Source organism: Rhinatrema bivittatum, chromosome 6 (assembly GCF_901001135.1).
Source record: "Rhinatrema bivittatum chromosome 6, aRhiBiv1.1, whole genome shotgun sequence".
NCBI classification, from domain to species: domain Eukaryota; kingdom Metazoa; phylum Chordata; class Amphibia; order Gymnophiona; family Rhinatrematidae; genus Rhinatrema; species Rhinatrema bivittatum.
Genome location: NC_042620.1, coordinates 39,410,143 through 39,428,418, shown reverse-complemented (window position 1 = coordinate 39,428,418; position 18,276 = coordinate 39,410,143). Strand labels below are relative to the sequence as shown.

The 18,276-nt window shown below is 46.8% G+C and overlaps 1 protein-coding gene across 7 annotated transcripts in view; it reads right to left on the bottom strand.

Moving 5' to 3' along the window:
- Nucleotides 1-18,276, bottom strand: part of LOC115093501 (UPF0538 protein C2orf76 homolog) — a 90,047-nt gene that overhangs the window by 29,829 nt on the left and 41,942 nt on the right. For 2 of the 7 annotated variants that reach the window (XM_029605319.1, XM_029605325.1), the window contains exon 2: nt 8,058-8,213. In XM_029605319.1, coding sequence (XP_029461179.1) covers nt 8,058-8,190 — 133 coding nt within the window. In that variant the 5' untranslated portion in view covers nt 8,191-8,213. Of the gene's footprint in view, nt 1-8,057; nt 8,214-9,423; nt 9,700-12,205; nt 12,443-12,489; nt 12,592-13,405; nt 13,425-18,276 lie in introns of those variants that run through there. The other 5 variants (XM_029605326.1, XM_029605322.1, XM_029605324.1 and 2 more) reach the window with 5 other exon arrangements.

Here is an 18,276-nt window from a genome sequence, read left to right as displayed (position 1 = left end):
GACTGGAGTACAAACGGCAGTGGGAGTCCCTGCCGTTGCTCCCACCACTGCTGGCTGCTGCCAAATAGCGACACCACTCTCCCTGCTGTCTTCAGAGAGGCGGAAAACAGTAGGAGTTTTGGTGCCATTGCTTCTTCAAATTTCTCAACATCACTGAGCTTCTAGAGCAGTGGCCAGACAGGTAAGTGAAGTAAAACACAATGGGGTAGATTTTAAAAGGAGTGCGCCCACTACCTGGCATGCAAACATGTACACCCAATTTTATAACTTGCACGCACAAGTTATAAAATCAGGGGTCGGCATGCGCAAAGGGGTGCACAATTGTGCACCTTTGCGCGCGCCGAGCAGCACTGCCTTCCCCCGTTCCCTCCCCCCTAACCTAACCTTCCCATCCCTTCCCCTAACCTTTCCCTCCCCGGCCCTACTCTAACCCCTCCCCCAAAATTGTTACCTTACGTTTGCGCCTGCCTCTGGGCAGGCGCTTGCATGCATCAGCAGTCTGCCGGCACGTGATCCTTCAACACAGCGGCTGTGTCAGATGCCTCTGGCCCCGCCCCCGCACCTTTAGTAAAGCCTCAGGATTTGCACTCGTCCCGGGGCTTTACGCACGTCGCCAGGCCTTTTTAAAATAGACCCGGCGCGCGTAACCTTTTGAAAACCCACCCCAATGCTTGTAGCATGCACTTTTCAAACTTGTATTTTATTGCAACTTGCTGTTCTTACTCATTCCACCAGTGGTTTCTCTTCTATCCCACTGCTAGGTATATCAGTAAGCATGGGACTAGCAGGAGGCTACAGCACTATCAGGGAAAGGGCAGAAGATTCTTGGCCCATATCCTTTTTAAAAAGAACAGTGCTCCAGCTCCTCTGGGAAGCATTTCAACAAAGCAAAAATTATGGTCAATCAGGTTGGATAGTCAATTCAATTATGCATAAAAAGAGTCAAAGTATTTACTGGGTCTATCCTACAGTGATTCAGTTAGGCTATCTGCAGACATTGCTTTCCAGATACTGACAATCTAGGTCAAATTAATAGACAATCCATCATCTTATATAAATATGCAGCAAGCTACCAATTAAATATGTACTCAACAAGAAAACCTCTAGCTATGGATATATTTTGTCCCTAATAAACCTGGCAATTTTATCCTTCTTAGGTAAGGATTTTAATTTTAGCTGCACTATAATTAGGCCTTCTGATTTTATGTTTTAAACTGATAAATACTGATAAAACACCCCAAGGTTAATAAAAAAAAAAAAAAGTATTAGATAAACTCCAGAAAACCACCACTTCCCCTAGTATTCTCTCACCCCTTCTTTGCCTACCCTGGATCCTCGCTTCGTTTTTGTGCCTTTTCCATGCTAACGCCTCTTCAGCTGCAGAAATGTATGGATTTGATTGAACCTCAAAACACCGATTTTTGGTACCCCTAAAGAGCCTCTATAATTAGTCGGAAAATAAACATCGGGGACACTAACTTCCAAGCCAAGGCTGCGCATATTTAACACATAATCGGCCCGTGCCCAGGTATGCGGCTATTTTATAACATACATGCGCATGTTATAAAATAGCCTCGCCACGCGCACTTATGGGCTAAATTTTACATGGGCACGCACATATGCGCGCAAATCCCACTTATACCATGTAAAATCGGGCATGTGTCAACACCATTTCCAGTTTTACCAGTTCATCCCTAGTTCGCCCAGTTAAGAGAGGTCCTCCAATCTCCTCTGGCTTGGTAGCCTTCACTCCCCCCCCCCCCCCCATATCCCAGTTAAGCCCCGACCCTTAAAACCCCGCAGATCTGCCTAGTTTTCTTGAAATTTTTACTTACACGGTATCTATAGCAGAAGTAAAATTAAGTAGCAGAGGACCGCGGTGTGCACCAGGACACATAAGTATTTACGTGCACATCTCAGGTTGCACGCCCTGAAATGCTCAGCGCCGCCCAGACCACTCACACACCCTTTTTGAAAACTTTTTAAGACGTGCACGCTGCGAGAGATACACGCGTGTCTCAGCAGCTTTTAAAGTCTGCTCAGCGCACGTGAGCCCGACTCATTCGCGCACCCCCAGATTGAATGCATGCGTCGCTGGCTTTTAAAATTCACCTTTAAAAGCGGTGGATTTCCAAAGTTTTCGTACTGGCTAGATCTGCTATTCTTCATTACTGGAGAGAAGAAACTGATCCACCTATCGTGTTCTGGAGGAATACCATACATCAATTAATGCTAAGGGAATTGATGATTGGAAAAAGAAGCCTTCCCACAACAAAAACGGAAACAGGAGGACATTGGGCTACCATATATTGACTATTTACATTCTCATGCTCGGAGTATGATCTTGAACACCTATTAGTCTATAGCCGGTTGTCATATTTACGACTTGTTCACAATTTTGGGGTGGATGGGTACGAATCTGCATGCATACTCTTTGCTGTTCCTTTTTGAATATGACCTGGGTGCTCAGGAACCTGTATTCAGGCACGGTAATGAGCTTTACTGTTCAATAAACAGATTAAACATAAAATTCAGCTTTAAATTTACAATTTGTAAACACCTAAAATTGGAAGCCCTAACTATAATATGCTGCTACCCCAGGATTTTATGTCTAGATGCTAGAACTTGAGTTAAGTGATTTGCAATAAAGTGGGGTTTTTTTTTGGTTTGTTTTTTTTTTACTGCCGATTTATGCCCCGGTACATTTATTTAGGAAAATCCAACCTCACAAATATTTTTAATGATACAAAACAGGCTGCTGAATGGAGTTCCCTGTGCTCCATGTCAATCCTGCTTGCACACTTATTTCAAAATGTATTCCAAATGAAAGTATATGGAACCATGTTAATAAAGCAAGTTGGAGTTTTAGGGTTCCTTTGATTCATAAGCAAAACAACTTTCCAGAGACAGTGTGGTGGGAGAATCTCCCTCCTCTTCACCCTCCAAAGCAGGTCACAGAATATTAGATTGTCCCAATGAGGATTTTTTTTTTTTTTTAAAGAAGGTTAATTCCCCATGTTTGGCTAAGGTCTAAAACAGTTTCATGTTCCCAGTAGTCAGGTAGCAGGTTATACAGGGTCTCCAGCTCAACCAAAAGACCATCCTCAGCTCATAACTCTAACCTTAGGTTTGATCTTAGCCAAAAAATAAAAATCAGAGCTCCGTCAATGTTTATCAAAAGGGACTACTACTAAAACCTTCATGCTTCTCCAGTTCTCACTACAGCCCTTCCCGAACTCCTGCTCTGTAATTTCACTCTCTTTCCCATCCCTACATTTGTGCACCGCATCACTAAAACTAATCAGTTTGCTAGCTCACGGAAATTGTCATTATTACTATACTGCTAACCAAGGCAAGCCCAGACGGTATACAATGTGTCATCACATAAAAGCAAGTTTGCATACTGCAAAACGGTGTTTTCCGTAGATCGCAGGATGAATTAGCCATGCTATCCGGGACATCCTCCCGGCGGCCCAAGGCAGGAACTCTCTCCAAAGATAGACCTGAGCGCCTGTTCCCGCACAATTACCAAGTTCCTCAGTTGATAGGAAAGCATATACGAGCAGCGAACAAAGAAGAAATATAGCCAGAGGTAAAGTGAGTGAAAAGATGTCTAGGGAGGAGGGTGGGATTGGATGGCTTATTAATCCTGCTATCTACGGAAAACACCATTTACAGTAAGCAAACTTGCTTTTTTCCCCCATCAATAAGAAGGCTGAATTAGCCATGCTGTCTGGGAGTCCCCAGCTAAATGTCTAGAGTACACCTCTAACTGTAATGTCTGTGGAGGTGACCCTTGCTGTCATGGGTTAACAGGTGTTGTGTGAGAAAGCCCATTCTCTTTGGTGGACAGCTCTATGTATGAGTAGCATAACGCAATATTGCCTCATCCATAGCTGCATCTGATCTTAAACTGTTGTTGAAGGCAATAATGGGCTGTGAATGTATGCAGACACATATGCTGCTTTGCATATGTCCAGAATTGGTACGTCTTGAAGATGAGCTATAAAGGCCGCTGTGGCTCTGAGCTAATGCGCTCTTACACCATCTGGAAGTTGATCCCGATGAGCTGAATAGCAGAAACGAATGCATTGGAATAACCAGTTCACTAACATCCTTTTAGAGATTGTCTCTTTCAAATGCGCCAGGCTTGCCAGAGTTGAGAATGTAGTTTTGGGGATTGAGTTCTCTGCATGTATTGGGCCCTTTTGCAGCCCAAGGTATGAAGAATCCTCTCTCTGTTCGTCGCATGTGGCTCTGGGAAGAAAGTTGGTAAGGTGATCATTTGATTTAAGTGAAAGGCTGAGATCACCTTGGGGAGAAAGGATGGGTGGGTCCATAAGGTGACTCTCTCATGGTAGAACTGCAAATAAGGAGGATAGTGAACTAATGCCTGAAGCTTGCTCACTCATCGTGCTGAAGTGACAGCCACCAGGAACAAAACCTTCCATGTCAGATATTTCATGGCGGCAGAGTGCATTGGCTCGAACGGTCGATGCATTAATTTTTTCAACACCAGGTTTATATCCCACGGAATCATCAGTTTGTTAAGCTGGGGTCAGAGTCTAATAGCACCCTGCATCAAACGAGAAACCAGCAGGTACATAGAGATTGATTTTCCATGTGTGGAGTGATGATATGCTGCTATATCACTGAGATGCACTCTAATGGAAGACAATCGCTAGGCCAGAGGAATATAACGCATGTAGATATTTAAGTACAATATTTGCTCTGGGGAATTTGTGAGCAGGTTTATTGAAACCGTTGCATACCATTTTGAATACCTGAGCCATTTTCCAGCATAATTCTTTCTTGTAGATGGTTTCCTAGCAGATATTAGGATATCTTCGATGTCAGCAGAGAGGAGGTGACTTAAGACCATCCTTTCAACCTCTAAGCTGTCAGATGCTGAGAGGAGCGTAGAGGATGAAGGAGTCTTCCCTGTTTCCCAAGGGAATTGGTAGTTGAATCGATAGTTGTAAGAGGTAAGTGTACCACGGTTGTCTGGGCCATGCAGGTGCAATGAGGACGAGATCTGATATGTCTGTGATGCAATTTTGGATCATTCGCTCTATCAGGGGGAATCAGCAGGTATGCGCAGAACTGGTTTTCCTTCCATCTTGGGTGATCCTGCACATGCTCTGGTAGAGAGAAGAAAATTCTGACAGTTTTGTGTTAGTTTCTGTTGCAAAGAGTTCCATGCAGGGTGTTCCCCCACCTCTGGAACAGAATGTTCGCCACCTCTTGGTTCAACGTCCACTCGTGAGGGTGAAAAACTCTGCTGAGTCTATCGGCCTCCATGTTTCTGATATATGGGAGATATGTCGCTTGCAATTGGATGGAGTGGCTTATTGCCCCTTCCACGATCAGCACCACTTCCTTGCAAAGTATCCTGGAAATGGATCCTCCTTCCTTGTTTATATAAAACATGGCTACTTGGTTGTCCATATAAATCATTACCCTCTTTCCTATAAGGAGATGAGAGAAGGTGTGGACTGCATTTCTCATATCCCTGAGCTCTAACAGATTGATCTGGAGGTTCCTTTCCTGTGGAGACCAGGATCCCCTGTGTTTTGAGATATAGCACGAGTGCTCCCCATCCTGTTGTGGATGCATCTGTTGTCATAGCATTCTGGTGCTCCAGGGTTCGAAATGGTGCCCCTGTTTCTAGAACTCGAAGGGATAGCCACCAGTTTATGTCTGAGATCATTGACTGAGTCATCACAACTCAAAACAACATCTGGTGGTCGTGCTGAGACCATTGCACCTTGAGTCCCCACTGTAGGCAGCGCATATGAAGTCGGGTGTGCAGTACGACATATATAGCAGCTGCCATATGACCCAGAATAGTAAGTACCTGAAGTGTTGAGGACTGTGACTGATTTTTCAAGGTGCGAGCCAGCTTGCGAAAGGTTTGGATTCTTTCCATTGGAAGGAAAGCCTTGCAGAGCTTGGTGTTTATTACCACTCCAATGAACTAAAGGACATGGGTAGGGACTTGGTTGGATATGTCATAGTTGATTATGAATCCCAAATTTTCTAAGCAAGTTATAGTCTGTCTTAGGTGTGATTGGAGCATTTTGGAGTTTGAGGAGACTAAAGGTCAGTCATACAGATAGGGGAATATCTTGATCCCTTTCTTGCGTAGGTGAGCCACAGCTACAGCTAGGCATTTTGTGAACACTCAGGGTGCTGATAATAGGTGAAACGGAAGCACCTTGTATTGATAGTGATTGTGGTTCACCTGAAAACAAAGGTACCGCCAAGAAGATGAACACATGGAGATATGGGCGTACACATCCTTGAGATCCAAAGAGCACATACAGTCGTTGGGTTGTAGGAGTGGTAGAATGGTTTTGAGAGATGTCATCTTGAACTTCTCCTTCCAAATAAATTTGTTGAGGGTTCAAAGGTCCACAATGGCTCAAAGGTGTCCCCCCCCCTTTTGGGATGAGGAAATATTGGGAATAAAATCCCTGATTATGTTAACCCCGAGGTGATAGTTGGATCGCATGCTGTTTGAGGAGCAACAACCTCCTGGACAAGAAGAACATAGCCCTTTCGGTTTTGCGAATGTAGATTAAGACGGGGAGTTGTAGGGTTACTCAGAAGTTCGGCTGATACCCGTTCTGTACCACAATGAGAATCCAAAGATCCAAGGTGATGGAGGACCAGGTCTGGTAAAAGAAGGATATCCTGCCCTCTATAGCCAACAAAGGCTGAAGTTGAAACCTTTCAAAAATTCTGAGGCTTTTGGTGATTACCCTGCTGTTTTTGTGGCTGCTGGGCTCTCGCCAGTTCCCTTGTTTGTGCTTGTTGTGGCTGCTATCTTGGAGTTTGGTATGGGGGTACCCTGTAGGGGTTGTACTTTCTATACTGACGTCACTGGTAGTAAGATTTCCTATAGGTCGGGTGGAATCTCTTTGAGGATCTGTGTCATAAAAGAAGAGACCACCTCACTTTGTTCCTTCAACTGGGACACAGTCTCTCGTAACCTGTCCCCAGATTATCTCCCTTGCAAGGGAGATCAGCCAGTTTTTCATGGACATCTTCTCGGATGGCACTTGCTCGAAGGCAAGCGATCCTGCAGGCTGCTATAGCCACTGCTGACATCCTGGCTGATGTATCGAAGGCTTCATACACTGTACGAAGGAGACGCCATAGGCCTTCCGCCAAGTTGGCTATGGTCTGGTTCTGTAGCCTGTCGTTTGTTTTCAGGCCCGACCTGTAGGCAGTCATACGAGTATTGGGTGACATAAAATTGGTGTTGTTGAATTCTGGTGTTTAGCATTGCCACCTGGAAAACCTTCTTACCAAAGTTGTCCAGATATTTATTATCTCTCCTTGGTGGAATACTGGAGTACAAAACGTTCTTCATGGTGGATCAACCACTACTGATGTGAGGCAGCTCTACCAATCTGTAATGTGCAGATTTTCGCATTCTGTATTTTAGATCTATTTTCCGAGAAATGGTAGGCCCTGAGCAGGAGATTCCCAGGAATTGACCAATAGGCCGTCCAGGACCACACGAGATAGTAGAACTGTCAGTCGGACGGGATATCAAAGATCTTGAGAATAGCATGTACCTCCGCTCTTGGAACGGGTAGCTTTTTTGTCTCTATTTTTAATAGGGAACCCACCTTTTCTATAAACCTTGAGTATGTCAAGACCTCCGGAGGCACAGGTAGCAGTGACGGACATAACTTTACCATACTGGCAGTACTTGAAGCCTGGGGGGCTTTGGAAGTCACGGGTAGCACTTAAAAAAGTGCTTTTTGGGGTACACTGAGGTGTAGGATGAAGAGAAAAAAAATAAAAAAAAGAGAAAAGCACAAGAGAGAGAAATTCACGTCCGTGAGCTGCTCAGGAAGAACAAGAACTGAGCAACTCGATAACTGCGCAGGAACAGCTGTGCAGGCGCACAGAGCACAGCTCTGTATCTTTGGAGAGAGTTCCTGCCTCGGGCCACCAGGAGGACATCCCAGACATCATGGCTAATTCAGCCTGCTTATCAGTAGGAAAAAATTAAACTGAAAAAGATCAGTAACGGGGCGTACCATTCTTTACAAGTGAGATAAATTCTTTTACTGTTTGGCTCAGGTTAACATTATGATATACCACAGGCTTAAAGTTGCGGTGCTCAAAGGAACGAACAAGTCGGACGGTCACTGTCACTTCTTCTGATGACATGGGAATGAAGTATGACCAGCGACCTGAAAAAGAAACATTAAGTACAGTGTCAGAGAAAGAGTAAAAGTTTGATGAAACTTGAAAGTTGGCCACATTAGTGACATCCTGCCAATTTCTTATTCACTCAGCGAGAACAGAGTTGCTGTCACTAAATGTAATCAGTAAAAAAAAAAAAAGCCATGCCTGTAAAAATAATTTCATGACAATAAGGTCATGCGTGACAGTTCTGCGTTTCCAGTGCCGTGGAGTCATGCGCTGTGAGGGTGGGAGTCTGGCAGTACGTTTCAGTGCATCCAGGGGGATCTCAGCATGGTAAACTCAGCTGAACACAAAACAACACTAAAACATGTCTAGAAATGTTAGGCTGCAAGACTTTTACTGAAAACCTATCAGTTCAAAACAAAAATCTAAAACAAACATTTTCATGAGCTGGCAATCTAGAGCAAGACATTCTTTCTGTAAAATAATGTTAAAATTATTTATAATGTATTTTCAAACAAAACACTGGCTACAAAAGATATGTGGGGCTTGCTGGGCAGACTGGATGGGCCGATTGGTCTTCTGCCGTCATTTCTATATGTGCTGACAGAAATAAATTAATGAAGAATACGCACCATATCAGTACCTATACCAATAGCACCCATCATCACTCAGTCCACCAACCTGGTGTGCAGGGGAGGGAATGAGACTAAAACATACATAATAACTAGACCCTCTGATTTTAGGTTTTAACCAATTAAACATTCCCAATGCATAAAAAAAAGAAAAAAAGGAAATTGGGATTTTTGGACTCTCAAAGAACTCCTAATTAGTTGGGAAAACACAAATTTACAAGTTATAAACACCTAAAAAAAAAATAGACACACTAACAACAAGAAAAAGCAGACAAAATCCTAAATCAAAATTCCTACCACCCCATTCTATTCAAGTGTTCTTTCAAGAATTTCTCCGGTTAAAAGACTCAAAGAACAGAAAAGCATACTCCTTGCAACTTCACAATGCATTCAGAAAGGAACTTCAGGGGAAAAACCAGCACTGACTGACCAAGTCCGATAATGCAAATTCAAAAAAATTCCTGTCTCTTCTCAGTGTGTCTGTGGAAGCATCTAGGAAACCATGGATCTTTTGCCCATAAAAAGCAACATTTTATGATTCATCATTTTATTCGCCAATTTTATTTCATGTTTAATGATTTAAAATGTTAAACTATAAATAAAAAAAGCAAATTTTTACACATGAAGACGAGTCTCAGCATCCAATTTCTGTCAGACTCAAATACAACTGAAGCCACAGAGGTGGATCTTGAAATTTCCTCTTCCTGGCTGCCAGTAAGAACTGCGGAAAGGTCCAGACTACCTAAGGGTGACCAGATATCATAAGCACCTTCTTCCCTCTTTTCCAAATGATAGGAGGGGGTAGACAGTAAGTCTAAAGAACAGGCAGCATATCTTCCACAAGAAAACGCAGAACTTCAGTGAGATAATTCAAAGGAGTCACCAATTCAAACTTCGGAAGATTCATAATGTGGAGACTCCTAACCCTGGTGGCATTTTCCAATGTCTGAAGTTTATTTTTGAGTAGTGTTATCTTTATCTTCTCCTCTATCCCTTCTAATCGGACCGAGTTACCTTCAATTTTCCCTTGGTGGTTTTGGAGCTTTGGGAGAGCTTCATCAGAAAAACAGCAGCATTTGTTAATACAGCCTATGATAGAAACTTCAATTCCATAAAAATTTAGCAAGGCGCTCCTAGACACACATCACTGGCCATGTTGGAATGCTTGCCTGAAGATGGCAATACCCCATAACTCTATACTGTAAACGCACAACTGAAATAAACTAGTGTTTCTTGAATGTGGCCACCAGATTTGCTGGTGGCCACTATGAATGTGTCATCTGAAGTTGAGTATCACTGAAAAAAATTGACAACGAGCTGGTGGCTATATTCTGAGACCACACACACACACAAATTGTTGCGAGGATTCCTGTATTAAACCATGAAACTTTAAAAAGATTTGTTTTTCTTTCTATAGTGTTGGCTTTCTGTTGGGTGCCAGCCCTCATGCAACTGCTTGCTACCTCCTTGAAAAATCATATTATGATTTCACTGTAACAGTATACATACATTGTATTTCAATCATTACAAGAATTCATACAACAAAAACATAAGCAGCAGGCCATGAGTAGCCAAGTTGATGCCAACAGCCCACAAAGCCCCAAATACCAGTTGGATTGATGCTGGTAAATTGGTGGTGGCCAGTTACTAGCCAGAAATTGATAAGGTAAAGAAAGCATGAGAGAGCAACAACGTAGTTAGGCTAGTAGCAGCACATTATAGCACTCCTCAAAATTTTTTTTAAATTTCCAATACTGTAAGCTAATGCACCAAGAGTTAAAAGTGTGAGGCCAGCAAAGGCTTAACGGCCATTTTAACACAGGTGGGGAGGGGCTTAACCTATAGGGCAGAGCTTTCCAAACTTTTCATGTTGGTGACACACTTTTTAGACAAACATAATTTTGTGACACAGTAATTCAGTCTACCAGCAAACCAGAAGTTAAAGGTTAAACGAACAAAATGTATTTCAACAATTTATGTATGTTTCCTTAAATATATACATAAATAAAATGTTTCACAACACAACCTATCTCATAATAAATATTTGCAGGCTTCCACTTCCTCCATGCTGATCTCGTACATTGTGAGATCGGCATAGAGAAAGTGCTACTCTTGCACATTCCCAAAGATTACATGTGCCAATCACTAAAAAGTAATTTTTTTTTTTTTACCTTTGCTGTCTGATCTTAGTTTTCTAATCGGTTGGTCACAGGCTTTTTTTTCCACCTTTCCTTTCTTGTTTTTTTGCCAATTCCTTTTACAGGGTCTTTTTTTCTATTTCTTTTCTCTCCATCTGTCTTCCCTCAAACACACAATCAGGTTCTCATTCTCACACGCTATCTCACACACACAGGCTCTCACTCACATGCAATCTCACACATCCACAGCTCTCACTCTCACATGCCTCTCTCTCATACATACATACTGTCTCTCTCGTGCACATGCTGTCTCACTCTCACACACACAGGCTCTCTCACTCCTACATGCTCTCTTGCTCAAGCACAGGCTCTCACTGGCACATGCTGTCCCTCTGCACGGGTTGCCGAAGGATGAGCTCTTCAGAGGCCCTGATCTTCCCTGGCCGTGACATGGGATCTGCAGCGGCCCTGCTATCGGGTTTCCTCCTCTTCTCGGGCTGCCGCGACGTGGGATCCGCAGCGGCCCTGCTATCGGGTTTCCTCCTCTTTTCGGGCCGTCGCGACGTGGGATCCGCAACGGCCCATTAATGCTGCTCTTCTGTACGCAGCAGATGCTCCTCCTCCTTCCTGCCCACGCGGCTCCGGCAACGTTTTTCTTCCAGGGCTGCACAGGCAGGAAGGAGGAGGAGTGAACGTGACCCTTTTCTTCGGGCGGTGGTGATGTAAGCTCCACCACTGCCCGCCGATCTTCCTGCTATAGTTCCCTGCTTCCGCCGGCCCTGTGGACCGGGCGACACACCTCCACACTACAGGCGACACACTAATGTGTCCCGACACACACTTTGGAAAGCTCTGCTATAGGGGCTTCTGTGTGTAGGGAGCCCCATGAATAAAGTTTCTAGTTAAAGCAAATGTATGCTGAGCCAGTGTACCGCTCTGCTTTGGGAAGTAGTGATTAATGCCCTCATTTGCAGGGATTTTCAATGCAAGGGCGTGGAGCTCAGTGCACATTTTTAAACGCACATTTTGTGCAGGTAAAATGTTTTTCTGATTTGGGAGTAATGTTTAGCTGCATAAAATGTGTTATAGTGTGGGTAAAACTATGTATTCAGCTGAATGCACTTTATTGCATTGGCCTGTGAGTGGGAGAATAGAAAGAAGATGGGGAAAAGCATGAAAAGATTATTGATGGGAGGGAAGTGGGAGAGGGAAGACGAACGGTACAGTGAAAAGGAAACTTCCCCCTCTCCCTGACAAACCGACCGAACTAACATCTTGTCTCCTACAAGCTGAAAACAAATAGCTTCTTCTTCCCCATCCTGCTCGAGACGTCCAGACATAATAGCAGTGCAGCCCGCCAAGCAGACACCGATCACAAATGGCCAAAGACAGACTACGACTACCACAATGCGCTAAAACCGGAAGGAGGCGCTCGGGGTTCCGCGCGCCGAAAGCAAAGCGCCACGCGAATTCGATAAACCGGGCTCAAGCGCCGCACGCGCCCCGTCCCCAAACCTAAGCCAGGAGCTCACGAGCGATAAACCTACTTAGCTCCGAGCCTGCGACTCGCAGCGATAAGGACAAGGCGTGCAGTGGGCGGGGCTGTGCGTTGCAAGTCTCTTTCTGGCTATAACCTAGCTGGTACTCGCGGTAACTGGTCGGAGCGTGATCTCTTGCGGTCACAGCATACTCCCGGCTCTCTATTTAACCAGGGTTACGGTGTCTTCTATATGCGTCCCTACCTCTACTGTTTCCCTGTGGTAAAAATGCATAATATATCTGGCCCCTACAGAGCTGCAGCTTTTGCTCAGATATCTGTCTCATAACATTGTAAATGACGGTAGAAAAAGATCCAAGTGACCCATCCAATCTGCCCAGCAAGTTTGTTGTGTATAAGTAATTAATTATAAATAGTAACTGCCGGTCTAGGTCTTTGCCATCTAGGAAGGCATTCCATGCATCTGCCACCCCTTTTACTCCTCAGAGCTTCATATTAGGAGCCCTAGGTCTGCAGCTTTACTTTTCCTCACAGTTGGTCCTTATGCCACACAATGGCGCTGAGGGTTAACTACATTTAAGTATGTTATACCTGTTTAAATCTAATTTGTATAATTCGCTTTGAGACAAAACCTGCAAAAGGTGGAATATCAAATATTCGTAATAAATACATTTCAGATATTTAAAAGTCTATAGTATCTCGCCTATCCTCTGTCCCTTCTCATCTCCAGGTTATACATATTTAGGTCCTTCAGGCTCATTTCATGAGTTTTCGGGTGCAGACCTGCCTTTCTCTGGCCCACTTCCATCCTGCTTCTATCCTTTTTGAGATACAGTATCCAGAACTGCACACAGTACAGGTGAGCCCTCACCATTGACCTGCACAGGAGCATTATCACCTTTTCCCAACTAGTTATGCCTCTCTCTATGCAGCCCTCAAGCCTTTGCCACTGCTTTGTTACATACCTTTGCCACCTTCAGATCATCAGACACTTTCAACCTGAGATCTCTTTCCTTAGTCTATGCACATCAGTCTTTCAACCCCATCAACAAAGCTCCTTTGGATTTCTGTACCCCAAATGCATGGCTCTGCATTTCTTGGCTTTGAATCCCAGCTGCCAAACCTTCACACTCCTCAGGCTTTCTTAGATCACGTGTCATGCTATTTACTTCTTCAAATGTGTCAATCTGTTGCAAATCTTATTTTCCTGAACATACCCAGATCAGTCCAGAGAAGTGGATTGTGTATCCCTACCAGCAGGTGGAGTCAGAGAGCAAAATTTTGGGCACTGCCATATATATGAGAGTGCCACCTGCATTCCCTCAATATATCTCTGACTCCAGCAGCTGGTAGAGATGCACCTGCAGTCTTAGTTAGATTTTTAAAGTTTAGTTAGATTTTTTTCTTGTTTTTTTCGTCATGTTTGCTTCCTGAGGTGTTAGGCACCTTCGTGGGCCATCCCTCAGTCGAAGCCGGGCATCCGGGGGGGGGGGGGGGGGCGTTGGACACCCCTGTCTGTGTCTCGCCCGCTCCCACTCGGGGGGGGGGGGGGGTGACAACCAGGGGCTCCTGTTTTTTCTCCTCTGAAGCTACTCCCTCGACTCCTGCTTACGTGGATTCCATAAAGTTTAATTTAAAAAAAAAAAAAAGAAAGACTAACTTTTTGCTTTCAGTTTCCTCTGGCTAAGGTAAGGAGTCTGCACCAGGGGAGGCAGTCCTTGCCGCTGATCGGGGAGTGGGGCAGCTTCTTTCATTTTCATTTCCCTCAGCCTCCGGGGCTCCGGGTGGTTTGAGAGAGGGGGTAAGTGCCTTTCGGCGATTTCGCTGTCGGTGCAACTCGGTGTGAGCGACAGCGCAGCGGTGCTTGAACGGCCGGCCTGTTAATTGTTTCCTCACGCTGCCGGCAGCGCACGCTTTTTCCTTGCAGCCCTTCCCCCCGTTCAGCTTACAGACCGCCTGGCTGCGCGGTAGCGGTGCTTATTTTTACTGCATTCAGCAGTGTGTTTCCCGGCTACACCGCATGGCTACACGGTTATTGAGGGGTTTCCGCTCCAAATCATCTGCTTGCCATACCCGTGAGACGTGCGGACAGGTTTTAGATTCTGCCTCCCTCTGTCCGACCTGCGCCTCGGGGATGGAGGGATCGTTGGGGCCGGTGTCCCCTCCCCGGGGGAGAGGGGCTTTGAGCCGCAGTTCGCTGGAGGGGGATTCCGCTCCCGTTTTGGCCCCGGTGTGTGAGGATGTCTCAGTGGGGGCTACTGACTCGGCGGATCTGGACCCCCCCTGGAGGAGGAGGGGGACCCGGAGAGGTTTTCCCCTGAGTTTATATTGCTTATGCACCAGGCCTTCTTAGCTAGGAAGCAGGCGGTGCTTAAAAGGTCCGGGCAGCCGCTTTTACTCTCGGAGCCCTCAGTTAAGAGAGTGCGGCCCGAGGAACAGCTGTTCCCAGAGGCCACTGGATCCAACCCCTGGATCAGGATCAGCGACAGCTTCAGGACCGGTCCCAGCTCCGGCTGCGATCCCTGATCTGGGGGATATCGATCTGGTGGACGCAGATGGGAATGAACTGCGGTCTGCGGAAGGCGATGATCCTAGCGTGGTTCGTTCGCCTTTTTAAGCGAGATGAGCTGAGGCCACTTATCCCCCAGGTGTTGGAAGTACTAGACCTTAAGATGTCGCAAGAGGAATCTGATAATGAAGGGGTTAACCCGGTCCTTGATGGCATATGTGGGCCAACTACGTCTTTCCCGCTGCCTAAGAAAGTCCAAAAGCTGGTGACCTGTGAATGGGATTCTCCGGATGCGGGACTGAGGGTGGGCAGAGCTATGGCGAAGCTGTACCCTCTTTCGACGGATGTTTTGGATCTGCTGAAGATTCCGAAGGTGGACACAGCGGTATCGGCAGTAACGAAGAAGACCACTATTCCGGTGGCGGGGGCTGCCGCCTTGAAGGACATGCAGGACCGCAAGCTGGAGATTCAGTTGAAGCGAGTCTTTGAAGTATCAGCCTTGAGTCTTCAGGCTGTGATTTGCGCTAGCATGATGCAGAGGGCATGTCTGTGCTGGATTCAAGAGTCCAGTGCGGGGGCCGGCAGTGATGGTGCACTACAGGGCGCCCGCTTGAAGGCGGGTATCGCATATGTGGCAGATGCGCTGTATGATCTGGTGCGGACCTCGGTTCGCAGCATGGTTTCTGTAGTGGCAGCACGCCGACTCCTCTGGCTACGAAATTGGTCAGCAGATTTGTCCTCCAAATCGCAGCTTTGTAACCTCCCTTTCAAAGGTCAGCTTCTATTTGGGGAGGACCTCGATCAATTGTGAAGCTGCTTGTGAGTCCGAAGGCAACAAGTTGCCAGAAGATAGAATATCTACCAAGAAAGTTTTTCCTACCAGGATTCGATTTCGGGATTCCCGCCGTTTTCGATCCAGCAGATATTCCACCCCGTCCACACCTAAGCAGACTACTGGGCGCCAGCAGTCCTTTCATGGTGGCCGCCGAGCCGGTAGGGACTCTGGACACCTGGGGGCAGGAGGCAGTAAGCCCTCCCAATGAAGCCACGAGTACCCATTCCGTCGTCGAAGCTGCCGGGGGCAGATTATCCAACTTTTACATGGACTGGGTAAAGATTACCTTGGACGGTTGGGTTTTGGAGGTGATCAGAGATGGCTACATTCTAGAATTCTCTCGTCCCGTTCGGGAGGGGTTTGTGGAGTCCTGCATGGCCTCACTCAGCAAGCAAGAGGCGGTGCAGGACACACTGCGTCGTCTGATTGAGCTGGAGGCCATTGTCCCAGTGCCGGTGGCAGAGCAGGGACGGGGCCAGTACTCGGTGTACTTTGTGGTCCCCAAGAAGGAAGGCACCTTTCGAACATTCCTCGATCTACAGAAGGTGAACCATTGTCTTCGAGTTTCACGCTTCCGGATGGAGACCCTGTGGACAGTTCTGGTGGCAGTTTGAAAAGGAGAGTTTCTAGCATATCTTCATATCCCGATCCGGCCCAACCACCAGCGGTTTCTGCGCTTCAAGGTGTTGGGACAACACTTCCAATTTCGAGCTCTTCCCTTCAGTCTCGCGACGGCTCCTCAAACGTTCACCAAGGTTATGGTGGTGGTGGTGGCAGCTTTTCTTCGCAAGCATGGGACCTTAGTCCATCTGTATCTGGACGACTGGTTGATTCGGACGAAGTCCTGGGAGGAATACGAGAGAGCCATTCAGAGGGTGCGGCTCACGTTGCAGTCGTTCGGCTGGATAATCAATGTGCAGAAAAGCCACCTGGAGCCCACCCAACAGCTGGTTTGTTTGGGAGCACTGTTCGATACTTTTCAAGGCAAGGTGTCCCTGGCGGCCAACAGGGGGACGAAGTTGCAAGATCAGATCTGCGCCCTTCTTTGAATGAAGACCCCCACAGTCTGGCACCATCTTCAGGTCCTAGGATCCATGGCTTCCACCTTGGATTTAGTTCCCTGGGTGTTCGCTCACTTACGACTGTTACTGCGTGCACTTTTGTCGCATTGGCGGCCGGTGTCGGAACAGTTCCACCTCCCCATGCTGCTGTTACCAGCATCCAGAGCCAGTCTGTCATGGTAGCTATCGGCCAGCAATCTGAAACAAGGAGTAGACCTCGACCCTCCAGATTGGGTGATCTTCTCCACAGATGCAAGTCTGTCCGGTTGGGGAGCGGTGTGTGCAAATAGATCTGCCCAGGGGCTCTGGTCCCCGATGGAGGGAACATGTCCATCAACCATCTCGAGACGAGAGCGGTTCGGTTAGCTCTGCTAGCCTTTCTTCCCTTGATCAAGGACAGGATGGTACGAGTGTTCTCCAACAATGCGATGACGGTGGCTTACATCAATTGGCAGGGCGGAACAAGGAGTCCCACCGTAGCGCTCGAAGCGCGGCTGCTGTTCACCTGGGCGGAGCATCATCTGTGAGGAATTGCGGCGTTGCATGTCGCAGGAGTGGACAACGTGCAGGCGGACTTCCTCAGCAGACAGCAGCTCGATCCCGGGGAGTGGGAGTTGTCCCCCGAAGCATGGAACCTCATCTGCACCAGATGGGGGGTTCCTCAGTTGGATCTGATGGCCACTCGGGCAAACGCAAAGACGGCACGCTTCATCAACCGTCGTCGCGAGCAGGGTTCGGTGGATCTCGATGCCCTGGTGTGTCCTTGGCCCCGGGGAATTCTGCTTTATGCCTTTCCCCCTTGGCCACTCATCGGTCACCTTCTCCGGCGCATAGAGCACCATCCCGGTGAAGTGGTTCTCGTGGCTCCGGAGTGGCCACGACGCCCGTGGTTCGTGGACTTAGTTCGCTTGGCTCTCGAGGGTCCCTTGCAGCTAGCTCATCTTCCGCACCTGCTGCATCAGGGACCCATCTTTTCGGATCGGGAGGATCGCTTCTCTCGCAGCTTGGCTTTTGAGAGGTGACATCTACGGTTGAAGGGGTATTCCGAACAGGTCATTTCTACTCTCCTTCAGGCTCGCCGACCGGCTGGGTCTCAGAGCTCATTCTACCCTGGCCCAAGCTACTTCCTGGGCAGAGTGTCAACTTCTCTCTCCTCAGGAAATCTGTAGGGCGGCGGTATGGTCATCCCTCCACACTTTCACTAAGCATTATCATCTTGACGTTAATGCTCCGGCGGAGTCTTTTGGTGCGAGTGTTCTGCTTGCGGGTCTTTCGTGTTCTCGCCCAGTTTAAGGTGGCTTGGGTACATCCCACATCTCTGGACTGATCTGGGTATGTTCAGGAACTGAAAATTGGTTCTTATCTGCTAATTTTCGTTCCTGTAATACCACAGATTAGTCCACAGGCCCACCCTTGGTTCATATTCCGAAA